This window comes from Vulpes vulpes, chromosome 8 (genome assembly GCF_048418805.1).
Source record: "Vulpes vulpes isolate BD-2025 chromosome 8, VulVul3, whole genome shotgun sequence".
Lineage (NCBI taxonomy): Eukaryota > Metazoa > Chordata > Mammalia > Carnivora > Canidae > Vulpes > Vulpes vulpes.
Window position 1 is genome coordinate 110,896,579 of NC_132787.1, and position 24,667 is coordinate 110,921,245.

At 62.1% G+C, this 24,667-nt stretch overlaps 1 protein-coding gene across 50 annotated transcripts in view; it reads left to right on the forward strand.

Annotated features, from left to right (window-relative positions):
• The window catches only part of MYT1L (myelin transcription factor 1 like), a 409,061-nt gene that overhangs the window by 278,198 nt on the left and 106,196 nt on the right, over window positions 1-24,667 (forward strand). For all 50 annotated transcript variants that reach the window (XM_072767848.1, XM_072767862.1, XM_072767844.1 and 47 more), the window contains exon 9: window positions 23,267-23,622. In XM_072767848.1, the coding sequence (XP_072623949.1) occupies window positions 23,267-23,622 (356 nt within the window). The remainder of the gene's footprint in view (window positions 1-23,266; window positions 23,623-24,667) is intronic.

Sequence of the window (24,667 nt, forward strand, 5' to 3'; positions counted from 1 at the left end):
TGGATTTCATTTACATTTACCCTTCACTTCGATTTTTAAAATTACATGTTTGTGGAGCACAGGGTTCCGATGGAATATTTGACCTGAAATTTAGCTTCGGAGTCTGGCCCGCTCAACAAGCGCCCGAGTTTTCTATTTAAATCCTTCCCAATTTAGAAAACTCAGAGTCAAATCAATTGATCTTGAAACTTTAAAATTAAAAGCTGCAAACGGTAGCTCTTCTTTTTTTTTTTTTTTATTAGAAAATTATTGGATTCTCTCTGGCTTGTTGTGCACATTCCTCATTCAGGCTTCTCCCCGTTTCCTATACCTTTGCACCACCAGTGTGATTGTCATGGCGGCAGCCGGGGGTGAATAATTGCCTGTCTTCACGCTGCTTGTTCTGGAGCTGAAGTCGAGGGCTTGCTTCCTGATGTATGCAGGCCTCATTTGGATTCTGCCGACAGCCTCGGGGCTGTATTATTCATGCCTTGACAGAGAGCACTCACTAAAAGCCTTGGAACAGAGCCAGGTACTGGCGAGAGATAGTGGAGCATTGCAACGTGCAACCAAGAGGAGCATCTATAATCCAAAAAAAAAAAAAAAGCGGGGGGCGGGGGAGAAGAAGAAACAGGGAGGAAGGCAGAGAGAGAAACAGGGATCCCTAATGCCTCCCTTTTACCGGTTTTATACTGATAGAAATTTCATTTGCACTAAAATAAAATACCCTAAAATAATTGCCTTTTTTTCCTCACTACGCTTGAAAGTTTAACACAATTTTCCACATTTAATTGCAAAGCTGATTTTAATTAGTAAGGCCCTGCATGTGAAAAATGAGGATTCACTTGGGTGCATGGAACACAGTGCGGTGTTTGCTGGATGCTCTAATTAATGTATGGCCGCTGTACAACAGGGTGCCCTGTGGGGTGTTTATGAAAAATTCTGTGCACGAAGCCACCCAGCCAGTCTATCTGTGTCTCACTTCATGAACCCACAAGAATAAATAACTCCCCCCTTGTTCTTTACGAGACAGCGTTGTGCATGCCATCACCCCATCCGTGAACTTTATGGCATGCCTCTCCTTTTTACTATTTGTCGCCGGCATTATAAATCAGAAGTTAGGGCTTATATATTTTAACATCAAATTGATGGCTTGCACAGTTGCACATGGAGCAAAAATTCCGAGGTCTAGGGACTTATGTGTATGAAGGAGAATCAGAGCAAGTGGGTTCCCAGACTCGTCATTTGCAGCTGATTATTAGTCGTACGTGTGCAAATACACAAAACTCAGACTGTGAGGTGGTAACCTTCATTGTCACAATACATCCTTTATTTGGAAAAAAGGAAAAAAAACAAAAAGCTCCTTGGCCATTATATAGGAAAAGCAATTCGCCTGCTGCTTGTCTGCCCAGACGGACGGGTCCCTGGCCTTGGCCTAGGTCATCACATCCTCTAGAGCACGGTGTGATGGACCCCGTGGGTTTAAGGCTGAAAAAACAAAACAGGTCATGCATTTCAGGGCGTATTTCCGATGTTGACAAAACCAAATATGTTTCCGATCATTCCACAGTCAAAGAGAAGGAAGGTGGGCGTTTTCAGGGAGTGTCAGTGAGGCTGAGCCACGGGCACACCCACGGCGTCTCCGTAACATTCGCCATCCGTATTGGTCAGGTCCAGATTTAGCCATTATAATCTTGGTCCCATTTCTTGGCTCACGACTAAAATACATAAACGTGGCTTTGCGACATCAACATTATATCCGTCAGAAGCTGGTGCTACCCGCCGAAACACCCCCAGTTCAGTTCTGACCGCCACCGCCCGCGCTGGGATTATGGCGAAGGCAAGGCCGCCGCTCTCGAGAGGGGACGCGGGGCGGCGGGTTCGGGTTCCGGGGCGCCGAGGAAGGAGGTCGGAGGGGCTGAGCCGCTGGGGCACCACCAGGGCACACCTGCAGGTGGCGACTCTTCCTCCCGGGACAGGAGGGGCCGACGCCGAGCTCCCTGGGCTGCAGGGGTGCGTGTCCCCCCAGTCGGGGGGCGAGGGTGGTGGCAGGGGGTGGGGCTCGCCAGGTTGCAGGGCGCTCAGGCGAGGGTTCCAGGAGAGCTGCGAGCACCCGCGGGCGGGATCACACCCACTGACTTTGGAGGGACCCCTGGCGAGCAGCATCGGGATCCGAGTTCCAGGACATTCGCACTCTTGCCGCCCACGGCCGCACGTCGAGGACCCTTGCGAGGGCTGACTCGGGAAGCGCGTGCTTCTCCCGCTTCTCTGCTTGTCCTGACGAGGAAACGGTGCGTCAGACATCAGACCCCAGAATCAGATCGAGACCCCAAACCCCAGCATACTCTTCCTGCCCGAATTAGTAGGAGATGGAGGAGGGACGCGCTCCCTTGGCCAGTCTCCCTTGGCTATCACGTTGCTCTGATTCAACGGGATTTTAGTGCTTTCGTCTGAAAAGTTTGTGCGTGACTAAGAAAGCCGCAGCTACAGTGAATGAAAATCCACCTCCAAAGGGCTTAAAAAGGCAGAATTGACCGTCTCACGTCAACTGGAAACCAAGAGCCTGACGCGGGGGCTTCCGCTCCATCGTCTGGCGCCTCTGCTGCAGAGCGCTCGGCTCCCGTGTTCTTCTGCATCGCGGGTCAGAAGAGGCTGGAGGGGTCATTTCTAGAAACTAATGCCCCTCTCGTGCCACTCCTGGGTCCCCGGTGGCCCCTGAGCCCTCCCAGCAAACGGGACTGTCCTCGCGATGGTCAAGCGCATCCCTGGGGCCGGAGGCTGGGTCCTCCCGAGGCAGGGGTTCTGTGACCTGGATCGTCAGTGTCGCCTGGGAGCTTTCTAGAAAGGCAAATGCTTGGGCCCCGCCCCAGACCTGCTGAACTGGACACTGGGGGGAGGCAGCTCTCCCCGGGGGATCCTCACGCTCCCTGAGTCTGAGAACCTCTGCCTCCAGGAACAGGTGTGTGGACGCAAAAGACGGAGTTTGCGGGTAATGGGCAGGCGGGGATTTCTTCTGGGGCAGCGTCTAGCAAGAGCGTGTGTGGATCCGAAAGCCAAACCGGACGAGCTCGGAACGATAAGAGAATCCTGGCTCCAAAGACCACAAGAGCCAGAAGCTCCCGTAGTGGACCCGTTCTGGTGTCCACTCCCCCGTGGAGGGCGGCCCAGGAGCTTCTAGTCCCGGCCGCCCAGACGTGGGCAGACTCCTCGCCACGGGCCTCAGCCCTGTGACCGTGATGTGTGTCCAGCCCCTCCCAGGAGCAGAAGGAAGCGAGCTGTCCCCCAGCCACCCCCAGCGTCCCAGCCGGGGCCCTCCTGGGGCCGAGGACCATGATTCTAGGCGAGGACAGCAGCCTCCATTTGCTCTGTCCCCCTGAGGAGCACGGCCTGACCGTCCAGGACACGCTGAAGGCTCTGGGGCCTGGCTGGGATGGGGTCAGGGCACAGCGGGCTGCCCCCCAGGCTCGGCCCCGTGCCGGATTGGGACCCCCTGGAGCCATTGCCGGGCCTCCTGCTCGGCACACAGGTGGGGTCCCGAGGCTCTGGGCTGCCTGGAGCCACCGGCCAGGCCCTGCCTTGTGCACCTGCTGGGGCCCGGGGCACCGTCTGAGAGCCACCCGGGGCTGGGCCACCGGGGCTGGGCCACCCGGGGTGGGGCCTGGGAGGAGCATGTGGCCGGGAGCCCAGGGTAGCACAGGCCCAGGCGGGAGGGCTGGGAGGACCGTGGACGTGCCCCGGAGACCGCGTGGGGCCTGAGGCCGGGCTCGTGTCCCTCACCCAGAGAGGTCCGCCTGGGCCCGCTGCGTCCGCGCCCGGGGCCTCGGCAGGGATCCTCGAGGTGAATGTACCTTCCCTTCCCGAGAGCGGAAGGCCGGCACCGCACTTGTGGAATTCAACAGATTTTCAAAGATCCACTCCCTGTAATGCCGTAGCCGCTCTGCAGGCTGCGAATACCGTCTCCTGCTATATTCGACACCGCCAGAGACACGCTTCACAGACAAGTGGATGCATTTCCAAAACTCCAGGGAGAGAGAGCGGGGGAAGTGAGCATCTTGGAAGAGATTCCATTCGTAAATAATGCATAATGATTCAGGGATGCGCTCCGACGGCTTCGTGAGCCCCTCAGCCAGGCCTGTGGCGACGTGGGAGCGGCGTCCCCGAGCTCCCCCGAGAGCAGGTGGGCAGGACAGGGTGGAGGCGAGCGGGCTGCGGCGGTGCCCGCTACACCTCCCCCTCCCGAAAGCAGCTGAGCTGGGAGGACAGGCGGGCAGAGGCCGCCATCTGGGGAAGGGTCGACCAGATGGCAGTCCTGGAGCCGAGGTCTCAGTGGTGGGCTGAGCTTCGCCCCGTGTGATGGATGCTTCCAGGCCCTGCTCACACGCACGCCCGGCCAGGCGCGTAGACAGCAGCTACTTGGCACGGGACCTAGGAACAGAGATTCCGTCCTGGTGGGGTCGCATGTCGGCACAGGCCCCTCCCCTCGTCTGCTGGCTTCACCCCCTCCTGGTGGGGGCACAGGGAGGGGGCCGAGGGGAGGGTGCAGATGCAGGTGGGGGCAGAGGGAGGGGGCCGAGGGGTGGGTGCAGATGCAGGTGGGTGGGGGGTCACAAGGAGGGGGCCGAGGGGTGGGTGCAGATGAAGGTGGTGGGGCACAGGGAGGGGGCTGAGGGGCAGGTGCAGAGGGAGGGGGCCAAGGGGAGGATGCAGATGCAGGAGGGGCACAGGGAGGGGGCCGAGGGGTGGGTGCAGATGCAGGTGGGGGCACAGGGAGGGGGCCGAGGGGTGGGTACAGATGCAGGCGGGGGGGCACAAGGAGGGAGCCGAGGGGTGGGTGCAGATGCAGGCGGGGGGGCACAAGGAGGGGGCCAAGGGGAGGGTGCAGATGCAGGCGGGGGGGCACAAGGAGGGGGCTGAGGGGTGGGTGCAGATGAAGGCGGGGGGGGCACGGGGAGGGGGCCGAGGGGCAGGTGCAGAGGGAGGGGGTCAAGGGGAGGGTGCAGATGCAGGTGGGGCACAAGGAACAGGTTGAGGGGTGGGTGCAGATGCAGGCAGGGGGGCACAGGGAGGGGGCCAAGGGGCAGGTGCAGATGCAGGCGGGGGCCGGGGAGGGGGCCGAGGGGTGGGTGCAGATGCAGGAGGGCAGAGGGAGGGGGCCAAGGGGAGGGTGCAGATGCGGGGGGGGCACAAGGAGGGGGCCGAGGGGTGGGTGCAGATGCAGGTGGGGGCACAGGGAGGGGGCCAAGGGGTGGGTGCAGATGCAGGCGGGGGGGCACAAGGAGGGGGCCAAGGGGCGGGTGTAGATGCAGGCGGGGGGCTGGGGAGGGGGCCGAGGGGCAGGTGCAGAGGGAGGGGGCCAAGGGGAGGGTGCAGATGCGGGGGGGGGGGCACGGGGAGGGGGCCGAGGGGTGGGTGCAGATGCAGGAGGGCAGAGGGAGGGGGCCAAGGGGAGGGTGCAGATGCAGGGGGTCACAAGGAACAGATGAGGGGTGGGTGCAGATGCAGGCGGGGGGGCACAGGGAGGGGGCCGAGGGGCGGGTGCAGATGCAGGGGGGGCACTGGGAGGGGACTGACCGCCAGGGTGGGTGCAGACGTGGCTCACTCGAGTTCACGTGACCACGATGGGACACAGGGTGGTGGTCAGGCAGCTGCCGTGAGGTCACAACGGCCAGCAGTTGTCAGGGGCGCTGCTGTCACGGCTTCTCCTTGCCTCTGGGAGCTGCTCTATGGGCCTCGTCCTCCCTAAAGGTGACCCGACATGACCAGCAGGACCATGTGAAGCACCTCACGGTTCCAAATCCTGGGCCCCTGGGGCCTCTGCCTCCAAGGCCGGTCTCCCCGGGCTGCTATCCACACCCGGACAGAGTCCTCACCCCGGGCTGCCCTCCACACAGGGACAGAGCCCCCACCCCGGGGCTCCAGCCCCTCCTCGGCCGCACAGAAAGCCCCCCCCGGTTCTTCGAGGGCTGCCCGCGCTCTGAGCCACTTAAGTGAACGTTCCCCGAAGCGAGCGTGGTTTGCGTCGGGGACGGGGACGGGGACACTTGTTAAATTAACCCAGACTGACTTCTAATAAATGAAAAGAAGGGGGTGCAGTGCAGGCAGAGGGGAGGAGGATGGGGTGGGCGTCCCCCAGCATCCGCCGGCCCAGGATCTGTGGCAGGTGGCGGGTGGCGCTGCCCAGGTCCCTCCACGGGGTCGGGGACGGGCAACACAGGCACGTGGCAGCCGAGGGCCAGGACAGCCCACACGGGGTGGGAGTGGGGGGCTCAGCAATCTTTGAAAGATAAGAGGGGTTCGCTTATCAAAGGCTCTGGACCGACCCTCCCGGGCTTGAACCCACCAGGGGGCCCGGAAAACCCCGACTTACAGGGACGGTGGAAAAGCTCATTTTCTTACACTGGGACGAAGAAGGAAACGGTGACACACGGGCCCGGGGCACGCGGGGCGGCCCCCTGACTGCGCCAGGGGCTCCGGGGCGCGCTTGCCCAGGACGTCGGCAACCCCGCCTGCTGGGTTATCTCCTTGATTTTCATGCACTTTGGTTATTTTTCCAAATCAGTCTCAGGGTTTACATTTGTATTTCCTTTTTTTATTTTTACTTAGCATCGTTACATGAGCCTTTTCGAACGAGGTCATTAAAGATTTTTATTTTGATGTTCGCGGCTGCCTTCTGGCCGGTGGTCGTCTCGTAACGGATGCAGCTCTACTCCAAATGCTGGGAATTAGTTTTTTGAGACTTTTCTGTGTTATAAATAATGTGTGATAAGTGTCTTTGCACGTGGCTTCTTACGACTCCGGTTCCTTCTCTGCTGTGCGTTGTCATCACGAGACACATGGAGTTGACGGCCAGGAAAAGGGGGACCTTAAGTTTCTTTCCAGCAACAGGAATCTGCGGACGCTCCCACCAAACAGAAGGACGCCCTTGTCACCCCCTCGCGGACACTAGGGGATGTGATTGTTTCTAAAATGCTTCCTTCTTGTTGGAGAAAGAATTTTATCATCTGTAAAAGGATCAATGCTCTGCATTTTCACTTAAAATTTAAATTTTCGGGACGCCCGGGTGGCTCAGCGGTTTAGTGCCTGCCTTCCGCCCAGGGCATGACCCAGGGTCCCAGGATCGAGTCCCACGTCGGGCTCCCTGCATGGAGCCTGCTTCTCCCTCTGCCTGTGCCTGTGCCTCTCTCTGTGTCTCTCGTGAACAGATAAAATCTTTAAAAAAAATAAAATAAAATTTAAATTTTCAACAATGCCTATTCCATAAAATTCTGGAAGATGGCACGGTTAGCAATGCAGGCCTCGCCTTGCTCTCCCCAGACAATGGTCTTCCTCAGCATTTGGACGAGCTGCCCTCCCCCCCGCGCCCCCCGCCGCAGCCCGCCACCTGCCCAGCCTTGGATTGCAAGCATGGGGAGCGGGCGAGGAGCCAAGCGGCCAGGCGGCAGGGCCGCAAGCACAAGGGTGTCTGTGCAGGGACAGAGCACACGGGAGAGTGCAAAGTCACCTTGCGCTCCCTCCACCTCGTCGCAGGTCCCCGGGCACACCTGCCGGCAGCCTGGGTTCCCCACAGCCCGGCCTCCACGTCCTTGTCCGCCCCCCGGGAAACAGCACGGCGCCCCGCTCACCCCGGTGTTCCCCCCAGCGGCCGGGAGCTCCAGGCCTGCATCGGTGCTGCTTCGCTTTAATTTTGAACCAGTGAGGACGCCCAGGTGCGCGCCCCTTGCACCTTGACCTGTCGCGCTCCTTCCTGACTTAACTTCAGGAGAACAGAGTCCTCTGTCAGCGGCTGGATGGCACAAGACGGCCAGGCAAGCCTCCTGGGTCGTCCTCCCAGCGTCTTCCTACGGGGAGGGGACGGGCAGGGCGTGGGCCCGGGCCGCCCGCTGCCCGCGTCTCCACGAGTCGTCCTGCCAGCGATCTACCCGTGGAGCCCTCAGAGCTGCTGGGCAACCCCGTTCACAGCGACCCTGTTACTCCCCACATTCGGGTAAATTCTGGTCAAACCTAACCCGTCAAAATCCTAAGAGCTGGTCGTCTGCATGTGAGGCGGATCCTGGGGCTGCTCCTCCCTCCTGCCGCTCGCTACCAGCTTTGGGACGCGCCCCCCCTCACGTCTGCACAGACAGGGCTCCCTGGGACGCCCCCCGCATCTGCATAGACAGGGCTCCTGAGGATGCCCCCCTGTGTCTGCATAGACAGGGCTCCTTGGGATGCCCCCTGTGTCTGCATAGACAGGGCTCCAGGGGACACTTCCCATGTCTGCATAGACAGAACTCCCAGGAACACCCCCCACATCTGCATAGACAAAGCTCCCAGAGACGCCCCCTGAGTCTGCATAGACAGGGATCCCGGGCCCAGCAGGCCGGTTACTTCATTCTCCCGGAAGCCACGGCACATGAGCCCCCATGTCGTTCCCATCGTGGTTACTGGGAAGGCCGTAAGCGGGCAGCGTTCTGCACACGACGGCCGTCTGAGGGCGACCCTGCATGCCCCAGCCCGGCCGCCTCCACGGCCTCGGACCCCTGAGCACAGGGACCTGCTCGGGCACCTGCGCCCAGCCTCACTGAGCCTTTCACGCGGCGCGGCACCTGCTCCCGGGGAGTGAGGGCTGAGTGGGCCTCGCAGGCTGTGGCCCCAGGACCCCGGGGACCCCGCGGCTCAGTCCCCATCCCTGACGCCCTGAGACTTATCATCAGCGCAGATTCCTTAACACCGGCTGTTTTTTTAAATCTTTATATCGCTTAAAAACACAAAACAGAATAGAGCTAGTTAATTCCGTTTCTTAAATTATAAAAATCATATCTTTTTTTTTTTCCCCTGAAAACAAGAAATAATGGAGAGTGTTTCGAGAACATCTTTGTAGCTTACCTAGGTTTTAAAATGATCAGAATTCCGGGGGGGCAATAGGCTTAGGCTCCACGCCCCGCCCGCCCGGCCGCCCTCTGCCTCAGGGCCTTTGCAGGCTCATGGGACGCCTCCCGTGGCCCGGAGAACCCAGCCCGGCAGCGACGGGGGCAGACGGCAGGTGGCGGTTCTGCAAGCCCTGCTGGAGCAGCTGCCCTTGGCGACGGCCCGAGATGCCCGGGCAAGACCGAGGCAGTGAACGCCACCCCGGGAGCGGGGGCCCCGCAGGAGCGAGCAGAAGGAGGGCGGATCTGCAGGCCGCGAGGAGACCCCCCCAGTTACTCATTTCCACAGTCACAGGGCTTGTGGGCGCCGTCGAGAGGCAGGTGGATGAGCGCGCGGCCCCCCGGCCCGCCCAGGAGGTGCGCAGCTAACCGGGCGCACCGCTGCCTGCGGACGGGTGCTGGGGGCGAGAAGACGTCCATCCTGAGCTACCTGTGCTGCGAGGTGAGGTGGGTCCGCAGAGATGCTCGCACCCGGCGACGTGCAGGAGCGCAGGGCTGGAGGCGGAGCGTGGGTGCCCACGGGGACCCGATGCCCACGGCCTGGCTGTGCCCGCGGCCTCTGCTGTGCGCCCGACGAGGCCCCGGGTGGCCACGTCCTCCGAAACCCGGCACGTCACTTGTCAGCGCACGTGGACCTTACTCTAATGACGCCTTGGACACAGGTTTCCAGATCTGACATTTTGGAAAATGCAAGTTGGGAGAAATGTTTTGGGTTTTTTGTTTGTTTTCCGGTCCCAGCGTTGGCTCCAACTACCGGAAGGGCCCGGAACACTTCGTTGCACCTCCAGGAGGCGTGAGACGCGGATGGACAGCAGACTCCCGGCTGCGCCACGCTGCCTCACCCGCGGCTGAGGTCACCGTCCCTCGGAAGAGCGGGGCCGTCTCTGCCTGGGACACACGGCGTTTCGCGTGCACCGTCCTCCGGAGGCACTTGCTCACGGGCTCCCGTCCGCTCCTGCAGCTCCTGCCCGTGCACACAATCTCCTTCCCACGAGGCCTGCCCTCCGCGCCCCAAAGTGGACGCAGCCTCGCCCTGTCCGCCTCCTGTGCCACCCCTCACGGCGCTGGCTCACGGGGGCCCTCACGAAACACCCGCCGACGGCGAGGCTGCCTACCAAGCGGAAGGGCTGAGAATGGGGAAATGATTGGGAAACAGAACACTCCGTGAACAGACGGGGTTCTGCCTCAGTTTCCCATCCACAGTGAGAGGCTGCCCTTCTCCCTGGAGGAGGCTCCTGGGCTGCCGTCCTGGTACTTATTGGCTCGGCACCGTGTGTCAGGAACCCCAAGGGACCAGCAGCCTCTCTGCAGAAACACGTGTGACACGGCGTCCCGAGTGCCGTCGAGGAGCGAGGCTGATGGAGGGAGGGCAGAGGAGGAACGAGGCCACGGCCCTGGGCTGTGTCCTCGCAAGGGGAGCCTCCTGCTAGCCATGGAGGGATGCAGGGCCTCGGGTGGGACGCAGGACAGGCCTGGCACCTGGGAAGCCTCTGGCGCATTCCTCAGCCCGCCGAGGGCTGTGGAGCCCCTGCAAGCAGGCGGCCGTGTGCTAAGCGCTGACGTGCCCGTGGTGACCGACTGGTCCCGCCGGGATGCCGGGTCCTTCCAGCGCCCGAGTGCAGACTCGGACCACAGGAGAAGCAGGGGCTGCGGAGAGGGCCGCGCGGGTGGGGGTCGCCTGCAAGGGGGCCAGTGGGGCAGGTGGGCAGGGAGCTGGGACGGACAGGACAGCAAGCTCGCCGTCGGGATGGCAGCAGCCCCTGGGGCCGGGCCCGGGTGCAGGGGGGCAGCCGGTGAGGGTGAGGCCGCACCCAGCAGCTCTCAGACGCGCGGCCCAGGAGCAGCTCGGGATGTGGACGAGGCGCCAGGCCAGGGCGTGAGTCTGCGCCTCACCCGGCATCTCAAACTGCCCGTGGAACCGGGTGACTCTGGACGCGCCTGCAGCCGTGTCACCCTCCGTGTCGCCCTCCTCCACCCTAGAAGGTCCTCTGGCGCTCCCGTGACCGCGGTCGTGGGGGCTCAGGGAGGTCGCAGGCCTTGCTCAGGCCCCAGGGAGGGAATCCGAGCGCCGGCCCTCGGCCCCCTCACCCTGTGTCCTTCTGCTGCGGTCTGTGCCTCGGGTTCGACGTCACCCGACGGCCTCCTAGCTCTTCCGCTCTGCGGTGCATATGGAACCCGGATGCGGCCCAGGACGGCGAGATGCTTACGAGCGTCCCTCCTGCGTGAGCAGAAGCGGAGATGCCACGGCGGCCTCGGGCCTGTGCAGCCCCTCGGCCGCGGGAGCAGACCTGGTGCCCCGCAGCCCGTCACTGGCCCGGCTGCCCCTGCAAGCTCAGCAGCTCTGACCTACGGTTAGATACGGGAGGTCACAGCCTCCGCTTGGGGCCCTCTGTCCGCCCTCCCTGCTGGCTGCCCCGGCCCCTGGCCCCGGGTCACCCTGCCCAGCCCGCACGGCACACGGCGCACCTGCTTATCTGTTGGCGGCTTGAGTTTCCTTATCACGTTGTTGCCACCGGATGACAAGGAACAGTAAAGCCCTCGTTGTTCTCGGCCCTGCAGTGAGAAGTCATTTTTGTAGCAGGGTCGTCTCAGGAGAAACAGAATCACTCCGGGAGCCCGTCTGCACGTGGTCCTGGGGTCTGAGCCGGAGCGCAGGGGGCCCGTCCTCGGGGCGTCTGGGTGCCCGTCTGCACGGTGACCGCCCTGCTCCAGACCATGCGCCGGGCAGCCAGGACCGTGGGCACCGGCCCCGTCCTCTCCGTCCAGAGCCAGCCTCCACATGGCCTGGCCTGACCCGGGTGGGGGCGGGACGTGGGCTGCGGCTGGTCCCGGCCATGTCGTCTGTGTGTGGCCCCAGGAAGCCCACGTGCACAGGGTGTTGAAGCAGCTGCTCCAAGCGGCCGATGGGATCCAGCCTCCTTGTTTGGGGTCTGGTTGTTGGTTTTCCTGGCAACGAGATGAAATGACTCTCCTGACCTGCCGTCTCCCAAACGCCGAGGAGTTAGCCTTCTGCACGCAGGCCCGTGCTAGGCACCCTGGCCCTTCCCCATTTCTTTTTCAATTTCTGAGGCTGTTACTTCAGTAGAACCCGCGAGGAGCCCCGTTGCACTGGGATCCGTTCCAGGAAACACAGTAGGATCCCAGCACAAGGGGGCCTGAGCAGGGGGCAGGTCTGCCGAGCCTCCCCCGCCCACCCCCACCCCGTGGACGTCTCCCCAGGGACAGGAAGTCCCCAAAGCCGCCCCTCGGTGCTGCCAGGGGCACGAGACACGGGCCTGTGGTCCGTCCGTATGGCAGACGACACCTCTGAGGGCGCCGAGGGTCTGATTCGCGCCGTCCTTCTGCGGACCAGACCCCCGAGACCCTGAGTTCTGGAGCGCCCCCCACACGGGCCTACGGCACGTCAAGAGGCTCCCCGAGCTCCCCGAGCTCCCCGTCGCACAGCCGCGGTCACTCCCGAGCGCATGTCTGAGACCCTTGGCGTTGGTGCAATTGGCCTTTTTCTGCTCCCGTGGTTGGGGGCAGGGGGGAGTTTGGGGGAAAGTCGACAGGGACACATTCCCGTGTACAGATCCGGAGACAGATGCGGGTGCCTGGTGGCAGCCCCCATGACGGGGCGAGTCCCGTGGCCGTGCCCACGTCGTTCCGTGCGCCGTGGCTCCTCTTCCCCGGGGCTCCCTGCAGGTTTTCCGCGCGGTGGGAAAGAAGCGCCACTGCATTTCGTTAAAAAAGACAGAAGCTCTACATCTCCGGTGTTAGCCTAGCGCGGTGGACTCAGCGGGTGTGCTGGCTGGTTGAAGACGGGTCCGGAAGCCTGTCCCCTTTCCCCGGGCGGAGTGCTGGCGGCCACCAAGAAGCCTCGGCGCCGCGTTGCCGCTGCGTGGGGGACCCGTGGGGGACCCGTGGGGAGGGTCAGAGCCTTTGCACCAACATCCCGTCTCCAGCTGCAAAATGGCCACGCGCTCATTAAGACAAACCGAAGTAGATGAAGTGCACCGAGGGCCTCCCCCGTGCCAGGTGCGTCCTGGGCGACAGTCCTGGAGCAGCTGCCGAGCAGCGCGGGGAGCAGTGAGGACCTGCGTCCAGGAGGCTGGTGAGGGACGGGGCTGGTCACACCTGCACACGCACGCCCACCCCGGGACCTCACACCCAGCCGCCTGCCCCCCTCCCCCCGCCACATGTGCCACGTCCCTTCTGACTGGGAATTCTACGAGGCCACAGCCACCACCACGGCCACAGTGGGCACACGCATGTCCCCGAGGGTCCTGCTGGAGACCGGGGAGGGGGGGGCCGAGATGCGCCTCACCAGATCCAGGAGAGATCCTGCTAGGAGGAGCACAGAGGATCTCCCAATTTGTCCCCAAAGCCCCTTCCCTGCGAGATCCCACTCTACCTCGTCCTAAACAAACAGGGCGACCTCCGCGGCTTTCCACCAGACTGCGCGAAGGCCAGGCCCCCGTTGAGCCTGACACGTCTCGTCGTCTGGGCGTAGGGACAGGAGCAGGCCGTGCCGGGGACGCCCAAGGCCCGAGCCCCGAGGCCGGGACGCACACCCTGGCCACGGCTGCGTGTGCAGGGAAGCGCGAGCAGGGCGGTGGGCACCACGAAGGGAGGGAAGCCCCAGAGGCAGACGGATTCAGTCCTGAGGTCACGGTTCCACAGAATAACGCAGGCACCACGGCGTGTAGCTCACCATCGCCACAGAGATTACGGTCAGGGCTTCGTGACGAAGAAAACATCTTTAATCCTCTTCATAATGACCAGATTTTAAGGCTCATTATTTGTAGCCTGACGCCCATTAAGCCGTGGAGCAGCTTTGAAAATCCACGCGGAGCGGGAGCTTATATATTTCACTTGCAGCAGCTTATTAGAAAATGCATATTTAAGAAGCTTCACGATTTCCACCCGAGGCGTATTTTGCCTGGAGTGAGTGTGTGCGTGTGCGCGTGTCCGTACGACGTGGCGTATCCATCATCCGTACGAGCTTCGGGTGTGCTCGCGCGTCAGCTCCATCCCCACCCCAAACCGACAAACATCTCCATCCTTTCAGCACCGGAATTTTAAATACGGCGCCATCGAGTCATTTCCCAGCAGCCGTCCACAGACGAGGTACCGCGTCCTCGAGCACCTGCCGGAGAATAACCCAGCACGTATTTGAGGAAGAGTGGGAAATCTGTAGCTTCGTGTTTGGGGTTTTTCTTTTTTTTCCAGTTTTATTTTTTTCACATATTTTTATTTTTATTTATTTTTTTATTTTTTTAATTGCAGTTCGACTTATGCGCCCCTGCCCCCGGGGCCTATCACCCCGTCACCTCCCCTTCCACTACCTTGTTCGTTTCCCAGAGCCAGGAGCTTTGTGGTTTTCGTATTTTCGTGTATGTCCGCCCCCGGCACAAACACGTGTCCCGCTTCTCTGCCCCGGCTGCCCGTCCTGGTCACCACACGTCGAAGAGGCTGTGCCGGCGTCGCTCCGGCGGGAAGCAGGGCCGGGGCGCTGAGTGCGAGCACGGCACCGAGTACCTGTGGTGGTACCCGCTGGGTGCCACTGGCCGGCCGTGGCGTCACGGTCGCTGCCTCGGGCACCACATTTCTCCGTCTGGACTGAGCCCAGCCCAGGTGGTCGCTGTCGCTGGTGCGAAACGTGACCCAGTGCCCCGCAGACCGAGAGCGCTGGTGCCAGCGCGGAAATGTTCAGAAAGACAAGGTCGTCAGCGCGTGGCCAGCGGTGGCGTTGGCCTCCGCGGCTCCCTGGCGGCGCCCGGTCCTCTGGCTAAGGTGGACGGAGGCGCGGCGGCCGGGCGGGCATGCAGGGTGGCAGGGCGTGGACGGGCTCCCGGCACAGGGGCTCTCTGGCTGCCGTTCGCCTCCACCTGCCCTGTGCCTGACGCAAGAGGCGCTTGCTTAGCAGACAGGACGTCTGGCCTGATGCTGACCGATGTGCCGAGCCCGCGCACGCCGCTGAATCTCTCTGCCACCAGTGTCTTCGTTTTTTGGGTGCAAAGACAGATTCAGTGATTCCTAAGGCTCCTACCTCCCCCAGCCGTCGCTGCTCCGAGGGGGTTGTCATAGTCACCGGCGTCTCCTGGCACGCGGGACACGGGCTCGTGATGGACCGGCCTCCTCGGGGAACCTTCTTAACCACTTCAGACTTCTCACTAAAATAGAAGGAGTCTCTGTGTTTTTTATATAGCGGTTTCATTTTTCGATCTTACGGCCAAGAGGTAGCTTGGTTCCCGGGATAATTTTATCCTGACGTTCTCAACATCCTGGCAAGGATGGTAAGTGTTGTTGTGCGCGGGGAGAGGAGACAGCACACGATCCGTTGAAGGCGCTGGTAGGACCGAGCCTAAAGACCGGAGGGCGCGCGCCAGGTGTGTCACGGATACGGATCGCGAGCACGGAGGTATCGACGGCCCAGTCCGCCGCCCCGCGCGGGGAGGGCTTCGGACCATCGGCTCGGAGGCGCAGTCCCTAAGCCAAGGAATTGAGATGAGAATCCTCAAGTCAAATCGAGATGAGAAGAGAAACGCGTGAGCGGAAGTCAGGAACACGGTGAGGGGGTTCACCGCGTTGGGCTGCGTAACGGTGCGGAGTTCTCACGGGGAGAGGATCCTGGTTCTGGGCCGGTCGGGAGTGACGTTCTAGAGAAGGTGGAACTTGTGACGGAACCTGCCGCGGGTCGGCGGAGAGGAGGGCGTGGGAGGGCGAGGGGCTAGGAGGGGGTCGGAGCCGGCTGCGGGGGATGCCCGGGCTCTGAGATCCTACGCGCAGGATGGAGCCACATTTTTCAAATTCCTTGAGATGACGTAGACCAGGTCCACGCTCCAGGAGGAGCTGAACCCACTTAGCAGCTCGTGCTGCCTTGAGGAACTCCCCAAAGTGGTGGCCGAGGGTCTGGCTCCCAAAGGCAAAGGGACACGGGGAAGGATAAAGGGGGAGGAGGGACAGCAGGGGAATTTTGGACGCAGCGGAGTTGAGCATCGAGTACCGTGCGCCCCAACCAAGTCGCATCGTGGGCGGCCCCGGAGAGACCTGAGCTCTAGAGCCCCAGGAGCTCGAGAATTGGTGGCACCCGGTGCCTCCGACGGTGGATCTGACAGCCAGGAAAGTGGCTCCACGTGTGCGTCGGGGTGGACCCCGGGCCCGATGAGCCAACCTCTGTCCCCCAGGGTGACTTGTTCTCTGGAGAGAATGAAGCTCAGGGTTCTCGCTGGGCCCTGGAGGTGGTGGGCAGACGGGAGGGCTGGGTGGGCATCCGGGCCCTGAATGCCCAGACCCCAGATTCCAGGGGGATACCAGCGCTTACTGCTGGACGAGCTGGCGGAGTGGAGCAGCTGGATCAGGCCGTGCCTGAGGCCCATGGTCCCTGCGGCCCGGCCCTGTGTGCGTGGTGGGGTGGGGGGGTGCTCAGAGATGGGGCGCGGGGAAGGGCCTCCGAACAGCTGCAGAGAACAGCGTGGAGAAAGCAGGACTATGTAAAAAGAAGGAAATCCTCCCCCGAAATGTAACAGTCTCAATGAAATAGGAGGACGGTTACTTAGAAAACAGTGAGGACTTCAAAGGAATTCAGAAAAACGGAAAATAGCAAGAAATAAAAACTCCAGAGAAGGCTTGAAGGTAACGTCAAAGGAGCCTCACAGTAAGGGGACAAAGCTCTGGGGGGAAACAGCAAAGGGACGACCTGACAAGGCGCAGCTCCAGGAACGCAGCGTCCCAAGCCCGACACGTCCGGGGCCAGAGCGACGTAAGCAGAAAACTGCGCTAGAAGCAAATACTGAGTTTCCCTGCACGGCTCCAGATGGGCGCAGCCCCCCGGCGCCCGGCCAGGAGGCGAAAACCCGGCCGCAGCCAGAGGGACCCGGCTCCTGACGAATCATGGACTTGGGGGCCCATCGCCAGGAACGAGAACACGAGGAAGGAGGTGGCACAGGGACCGGCCAGCGCGGTCCTCCGGGCAGCCCTCCGTGACGGGCAGGGTGCGGGGGACGCCCTCACACACGCGGGTCCCCATGCCCCCCCCTGTGCCCTCCCCCCTGAGCCGCTGGTGGAGGCGCCGCCTGCACAGGAGAGGCCGGGGGACAGCGGGCTGGAGCCGAGACGTGGGCCTGGCTCCCGGGCAGGGCCCGCGGGGTCCCCGGGGGGACGGGGGCCTCGGGGACGGGCGCGTGGAGCAGCGAGGCGAGGCCAGCGGAGGCCCCTTCAGGGACCCTCGGGGGCGCTAGTGGGGTCCCGATGGAGGAGCCTGTCTGGGGCTGCGTGGCCCGGCCTCCCCACGGCAGCCCGTCCGTCCGCCCGTCCTGCCCCCATCGGGCTGCTCTGCGCCCGTGTCCCGGGAGCCTAAGCACTGTGGGTGCTGCACCTCGTGAAACGTGTCCTCAGCCAGCGGGCGCGGGGCCACCCGGTCCACTCATTCAGAAGTATTTCATCTCCGCTTACGTGGATAGACGCCGAGAAACGGGCGTGTTCCCGTCTTAACGGGCCCTGACAGTGGCCCGATGAGGAAGAGGGACCGGGAAGGCAAGACACGGGGACACGGGAGGTTCAAGCGCTCTGTTCAGCGTGACTCAGTCGTGTGGCTACTGGCGAGAACTCGGGGCCCCGTCCTTAGAAGGGGAACGATCATCGCTTCTACGCCACAGAGCGGCCGTGAGGGCGTGGGACTGACGCCGGGGACGACGGCAGACACAGCAGCAGGGTGCTCGGTGAGTCGTGCTGTCCTTGTCCAGAACCACATCCAAATTCTACCTTTTTTCTTTTTTTCTTAAAGATTTTATTTATTTGTTCATGAGAGATGCAGAGAGACAGGCAGAGACACAGGCACAGGGAGAAGCAGGCTCCACGCAGGGAGCCCGACGCGGGACTCGATCCCAGGACCCAGGGGTCACGCCCTGGGCCAAAGGCAGACGCTCAGCCCCTGAGCCACCCAGGGCCCCAAAATCATTCTTTTAAGCCCGGCACAGCGGAGGCTCTTTGGGTGACACAGAATAAGTATCACCCGTGCAAGGAGGGTTCTGCCCAGAGCACCCGTGCGTCCGGGAGCCCAGCTGGCCGCCCCCCCTTGGCGAGCGTCGCCCAGTCCTTCTCCCGTCGGAGTAGGAACACGCCAGCAAATCTGATTTCGGTTACTGAGGCCTCGTCCTCTGTTTACATTAAAGTTAGTTAAATAAGGGGCGCCCGGGGGGCTCAGCAGTTGAGCATCTGCCTTCAGCTGAGGTCATGACCCCAGGGTCCCGGGATCGAGTCCCGCGTCGGGCTCCCTGCATGGAGCCTGCTTCTCCCTCTGCCTGTGTCTCTGCCTCTCTCTGTATCTCTCATGAATAAATAAATAAAATCTTAAAAAAAAAAAAGAAATTAGATAAACGAAAACCTCAAGTAAGAGACCATTAAAAATAAAACAGCAAGCAGCCTGGAAAGCGTGAGAGACCTGACATTTTCTCAGAGCAAGTTACCGGATTTCTAAAATGATAAAAAAGATGTGAGAGGAACGACTCAAGATTGTTTAAGTCCAGTGAACACCGGCAGGACCGTGGAAGCTGCAACAACCAAGAGGAGTTTCGGGGCATCCGGACGGCACAGTGACGCTCAGGGAACACGGGGGCCGTGCGGGAGATTCGACGCGGTTCTGCATTTGCAGCTTCGAGAAGCTCCCGCCAGGCCCCACGCGAGCTCCCGTCCCCGACAGTAACCGTATCGCGGGTGCTCTGAGGTTCCAACTGCGTGAAACAAGCAGAAAACCCATTTGTCGTCATCACCTTCAAGTGTCACGTCCATGAGGGGTTGGGGGTGGGCGTGGATGCATGAGGCATGGAGCCTGTCGAGACCCCGCCAATGAGGACCTGGCCTTTAGGGTCCTCTCCACGCCCGGGAGGCACCTGCGGGCATGCAGGGCCGGGGCTGAGCTCCCCGCCGGTACCCGCCCATCCCTGGGGACGGATCAGTCCCTGTGCTCCAGGTTCACAGAACAGGCTCCCATGAGGGACTGCAGGAGGAGACCGAGCTGCCTTGAAGCCCGAGTCCTGGGACCCGAGCGACCTCCCCGAGCTCCTGTCCCCGCAGCACCGGCGTCCGTCCAGCAGGGGCTCACCCCGCACACGCCTGCTGCGCACCTGCGAGTCCCGGCCGGTGGCACACACCTGCCCGCTGAACGATGGTGCCGATGGACGTCACCAGACGCTTAAAATGTGACCAGCGCGACTGAGGAGTTGATTTTTTAAATCGTCTTTAACCTTAATTAAATAGCCAGCCATGCCCGGCAGCCACCGGACAGGATACGACGGCCCTACAACCGCACAAGGAAACGCAGGCTGCTTTCTCCAGCTGGGGAAACCCGTAGTCACGCCAGGATGGGGTAAGTGCTGTCATTTTTAACAAAAGGGGACAACTATGGTTTGTTCATTCAGCAAACAGTCCTTGACCACCGGCCGTCCGCAAGGCCCCGCGGGCCACCGTGGGAAGCACGCAGCTGGCTGGAAGGACGACGTGGACTCCACACCGTCCGCTGAGCTCGGGCGTTCCCGCCACGTCCGTGTCCCCGCTTCCCGCTTCCCAGGTAGCCCTGGTCTTGCTGGAAGGACTGGCGTGTGCTGGTCGCCGTGAGCCCCGACGGCTGTGACTGTGACTGTGAAATCACCTGTGGGGCAGTGACTGGCTCACTTTTACGGCACCTGCGTTGGCAACACGCGCCAGGTGAGGGGGGCGGCAGCCTTCCCTCCTCCCGGGGGGGGTGGCTACCTCGGCGGCACACGCGAGACGCACAGAATGTGGGTCCGCAGGATCCACGGCCCCCAAGCTCACGTGGCAGGGTTGCCCCCAAGGCCGCGCTCCGGCCTGCCCCGAACCCCGGGTCTCACGGACCAGGAGGCGCCTGCGGGCCTGAGCCGCCGCTGGAGCAGCTGCTGCCTGACGCGCGGGTGAAAGCTGCGTCGCCGTCACGTTCACAGGAGGCTCCAGGAGCTGGCGCCCGTGGACTGGAGCCCGCGGGGAAGGGGTCCACGGACGTGTCTGCGGCAAGCGTGTCAGACGGTCGGCAGACACTAGCGGACACAGGAAAGACGGAGCACCAGCGAGCGGTTAGCAGCGGGCGCCAGGAGCCCGAGGCCGGCAGGTGCCAACGGCCGGGAGTTTCATTGAAACAGTTTCCAAAACCATAAGCAGAAGCAGCGGAGAGATGCTAGGAGCCACACTCCGCTGGGACAGCCAGGACCCCATTCAGGGATTTCCGATGCTTCTCAAAGTAGCCCAGCAAAGGGACTGGCAACCCGTTCACCACACAGACGGGTAAACTGAGGCCCCGCCAGCATGCGGGAGCCCATCCAGGTGTTTGCAAAGCGGAGCCAGGAACGCAGGGCTCTGGACGTGCCAGTCCCTCCATGTGGCCCACCCCTGCTCCCGAGCTGCCTCCTCCCGCTCTGCCCACGCTCCTCCCAGCGATGCTTCCACTCCTCCCCCTTTGGGTCCCCCCTGCCCACGGGGCTCTGGAGGATGGGGCAGGAGGACAGTCGCTGCAACCAGAGGAGCAGGTGGGCAGTATCGAGGGCAGCCACCCGCGCCTCGGAAGTCAGGCCCACCCCCACCTGCCAGGTCCTGGGGCGCAGACCCCGTGCGCGCAGGTGTCCCCTCAGCAGGCACCTGCCCTCCAAGTCCCCAGAGGCCTGTCGCTAACGGCAGCCTCTGTTCTAAGGAGCGTTTCTGCGCTCCTGCTCCAAGGCTTGCGCCCGTCTCAGGTCTGAGCAACCGGGGGGCCGTCGGGAGCCGTCGGGCAGCGAAGTGTGTGCAGGCAGGTGGACAGGACAGGGATGAGGCCCGGAGCCCGGCCGTGGTGACGCGGAGCACTCTGAGCAGCATCACTGAAGAGCAGCACCCTGTTGGCCGCTTTGATGTCACGTCCTCGCGACCTGGGTGGCCCTGATAGTCCAAGGGAGGCCGGGTGCTCTGTTCCGGTGACCAGGTGACCTCGGCGCGGAGCAGGAGTCCTCGCGGGGCAGGTGGCCGCCGTCGTGACCTGGAACATGGTGGGCCGACCCTGCAAGGACAAGCGCCCTCACTGCAGCGAATCCTTCGTTTAGACAAACAGACGGGACGCATAGGCCGTCTCCTGACCAGGGCCGTCCCCCAAGAAGCCTGGCTGGTGGGCAGCCAGTCCTCCAGCGTCCGAGGCCCCTGACTCAGTCTCCCCGGCATGTGCAAGGAATTGCACGTAAGAAAGCTCAGTGGTTAAGGATTGAGCTTCAAAAGGCAGGTGACCCGCCACCCGGGGTTTCGGAGTTGGTGGAGCCTCAGCAGTCAGCCAGGGCCCCTCGCTTTACGGATGAAGAAAGGGACCCTGCACACGGAAGAGGGGACCGAGCAGGGTCGCACGCTGGGATGGGAGCGAGGTCCCTCCACCCCGGGCCCCGGCGCACGCCAGCGTCCTCCGGGCCCCGGGTGACTCGTGTCAGCGCTACGACAGCACGAGAGGCACCCAAGCAACCGGAGCAAATCATTTTCTAAGAGACGTAAAGTCACTGCCGCTGCCTTTCATTCCTGGCGGGAGCTGTCTGGGAGGTGTTGATCCAAGTGGCAAACTGTGCGCTAGCGAGTGTCCAGAACCACGCGGGGGGACAGGCCTGCTGGGTCGCTGGATTCCTGAGCGAGAATAAACCTGCGACGAGGATCGAAGCGCAGGCACCACGTCCCCCCGAGGACCAAGTACCCGCCAGGCGCGGCACCGACCTCCGTACAGACCCTTTGCCTCCATCCCTAAAGCAGGTGTGCGACCCTCGCTCGTGGGGGGGGGGGGCTGAAGTGCGAAGTCCAGTATCTGTCCCAGCCCCACCGCGTGGCACCTGCCACAAGCACTTGGGGTGCGTCACCTTCCAGACAGCCCGTCCCTCGGCCACGGGTCTATCTGCGCCTCTTCCCACTGCTGTGGGGATGTGCCCGGGGCCAGCAGGGCCTTGAGCATCCGGCAGAGGCTCTGAGGACCCTCATCGGGCACCAGGTCACCACGGTGACCGCCTCGCCCACCCTTTCCACCCACGGCCCTCCTGGGAGTGAGACGCGTCCCCGAGTCCCCAGGCTGTCGTGCCCCTCCTGACCTTGGCCGGTGCCTGCCACCTCCCTGCCAGCCCCACGTCCCACACTCCAAACCCCCCCGCGTTTGGTTTTTATGTCTGTTTTCTGCACTGATCACGCTGTTTCTTGTGTTCACATCTTTGCAGAAATGTGTTTGAATAGCTCCACACGTCCCCCTCGAAGTCCCCCCAGCCTCAGCCCTGGCTCCCCGGGCCCACTGCCCCTCCCTCCTTTGCCTAATGTAGCGCCGTCGCATGACTTCATCCTCGCATCGATCCCACGTCACCCATTCGTGAGGCGACAATTTCCCCCGTGCCCGGGACATGCCCGGTACTTGGTGCACACGTCAACGGCACTGATCGGGTCCAACGCGGTCTCACTCGGTGGCTACGTCTGTGTCGTTCCCCTCCGAGTCTGGCAGGGCCTGGGCTCCAGCCCCACGGAGCCTCCCAAAATACACACACGCTGGACGTGTCCATGTGAGACCAGAAAAACACGACCCATTTCAGGTCCAACACTAAGCCCATCAGAGTCCTCCCGACGGCTCACTCGGTCACGGAGATCACACATCTCATGTTAGGACCAAGGGAGCCGTTGCCTCTGTGCCCCGGGTCTTTCCCCCTTGTTCCTCGTGGCACATCCGCAGGCTTCCCCGGAGGATGAGTCATTAGCAACGTTGCTTTGGAAAACGGTCCCCTCTGGGAGGCTAAGGGGTGGGGTCCTGCTGTGACGGCCGTACCCCCCCGTGGGTCGATTCCAGCAGGTTTTAGGAGCGACTGCCGAGTACACTTTGTTTTCTGTGGCGTTGAGATGGGCTTGACGATACTCCCCGTAGGGGCCAGTTGTGCTCCGTCTCTCTACACGGCAACGGGCATGTGCGGTTCCTCTTCTTCGCATAGTTCGTTGCGGTGACAGGTGCCGTTTCGTCCGTGGAATGTAGGAATCCAAGTGCGTCCAAAGCTTTCCCTCAGCGCACGCACGTTATGTTTCACGTGAACGGGTGCACGTTCTGCGCGTGGACTAGGGCTTCCTGTACGACGTCCGTCTCACATCATGCGTGCTTGGCGAGGTGTTTAAGAACGTGAGTTTGTGTTGTCAGCTGCGTGGCTCCCAACCGTCCCCCTGAACTCCGTGGGACCCTCCGCGTTATTATCTGGTGGCCGCAGCGGGGAGCTGGGAGGGGAGGCGAGGGTGGGGGTGCCCGGGTGGACGCGTGTGTACCTGTGTGGGTGGTGCTCCTGCTAAGCTTTAGCTCGCGTGACCAGGGCCCCCGGTGCTCTAACCTCCAAAGATAGTGACCCCGATCTTCTCTCTGTCTCTCTACACAGCGTCTATGGCTGCCCCTTGGCTAAAAAAAGAAAAACACAGGATAAGCAGCCCCAAGAACCTGCTCCCAAGCGGAAACCGTTTGCCGTGAAAGCCGACAGCTCCTCGGTGGATGAGTGCTACGAGAGCGAGGGGTCGGAGGACGTGGACGAGAAGGAGGAGGACGAGGAGGAGGAGTTCTCGGAGGACGAGGACGAGCACAGGGAGGAGGACGAGGAGGATGAGGAGGGGGACCGGGAGGAAGAGGAGGAGCTCGAGGAGGAGGAGGACGATGATGACGAGGATGGGGAGGACGTGGAGGACGAGGAGGAGGATGAGGAGGAGGAGGACGACGACGACGAGGAGGAGGAAGACAATGGTAATCTTTAAAATAGTAGTACCCGATACGTGGTGACGGGGGCCCGAGTGTCCCCGCAGAGGTCCCGGTGGGGCGATTCAGGGCACAGCCACGACCGCGTGCTCACAGCGTGAGTGTACCTGGTCGGGGCTGGAACCAGTGTCCGTCCAGGTGTCCCTCACACTGGTCTGCAGACCATTCCTCTCCCTGTGCCGCCAGTCGGATGCTGTGCGTCACTCGGGTCCGAGTGCTCGTCACTGACGTGGGTGCGCTGTTCGCCGTGGGCACGTTGACCCAGAACCTTACGGCAGCGCACCTACGAGGCTTTAGCATCCTGTGTTCCCGGAGGCTCTGCCCCTCACATACTGGTATCCGCCAGGTGCTGGCGTGGGGCTGGCTCGGCCTGCTGCCCTCCCAGGGCCGGGAGCTCGACGAGACCCCGGGGGCGCCCACGGGGGAGGCCGCGCTTGTCTGTCAGTGGCCAAGTCATACTTTTTGTCCCGGATTGGGGTGGAAGGAATATCGCTGAAACGAAACCGCTCCTCGACCCGTCATGGGCTTGGTGCCGGAGGACCGAGTTTCTGACCTGGGGTGTCCAGCGCTGCGAGGGAGCCAGGCGTGCCAGGGCGTGGCACGCGCGGTGGTGACCGTGCTTTGGGCAGATTTGGGGTGGCTTTGCTTTTATATGGTTTCCTGTTAGCGTCAGGCTCACCACCATAAGTTGAAAGATAATCCTTTCCTAAAAGTCATCTCTGCTCTAGAAGAAGGTGGGAGTTCTCTGAAGAGTCTAGATTTAGTCTTTATTGGCTTCGAATTTGCCTCAGAGAAATGCCAAAAGTGTCTGAAAGCAAAAGGAGTGTCTTCTCTCAGGCTTCCTCCCCGGGCTCAGAGCTCTTGGAAGCCTGAACTCCGGGAGAGCTAATTTCTCGGAACCGGGGACGGCGGCTGCGGCCCGAGCGGAGAGCTGCTTCAGGTGGGGTGGGCCTGGGCTGGCTGTGGCCCACGCCGCACGGCGGATGCGAACTGATGTTCCTCCTCCAGAGGCCATTCTCGTTTGTTCCTGGAA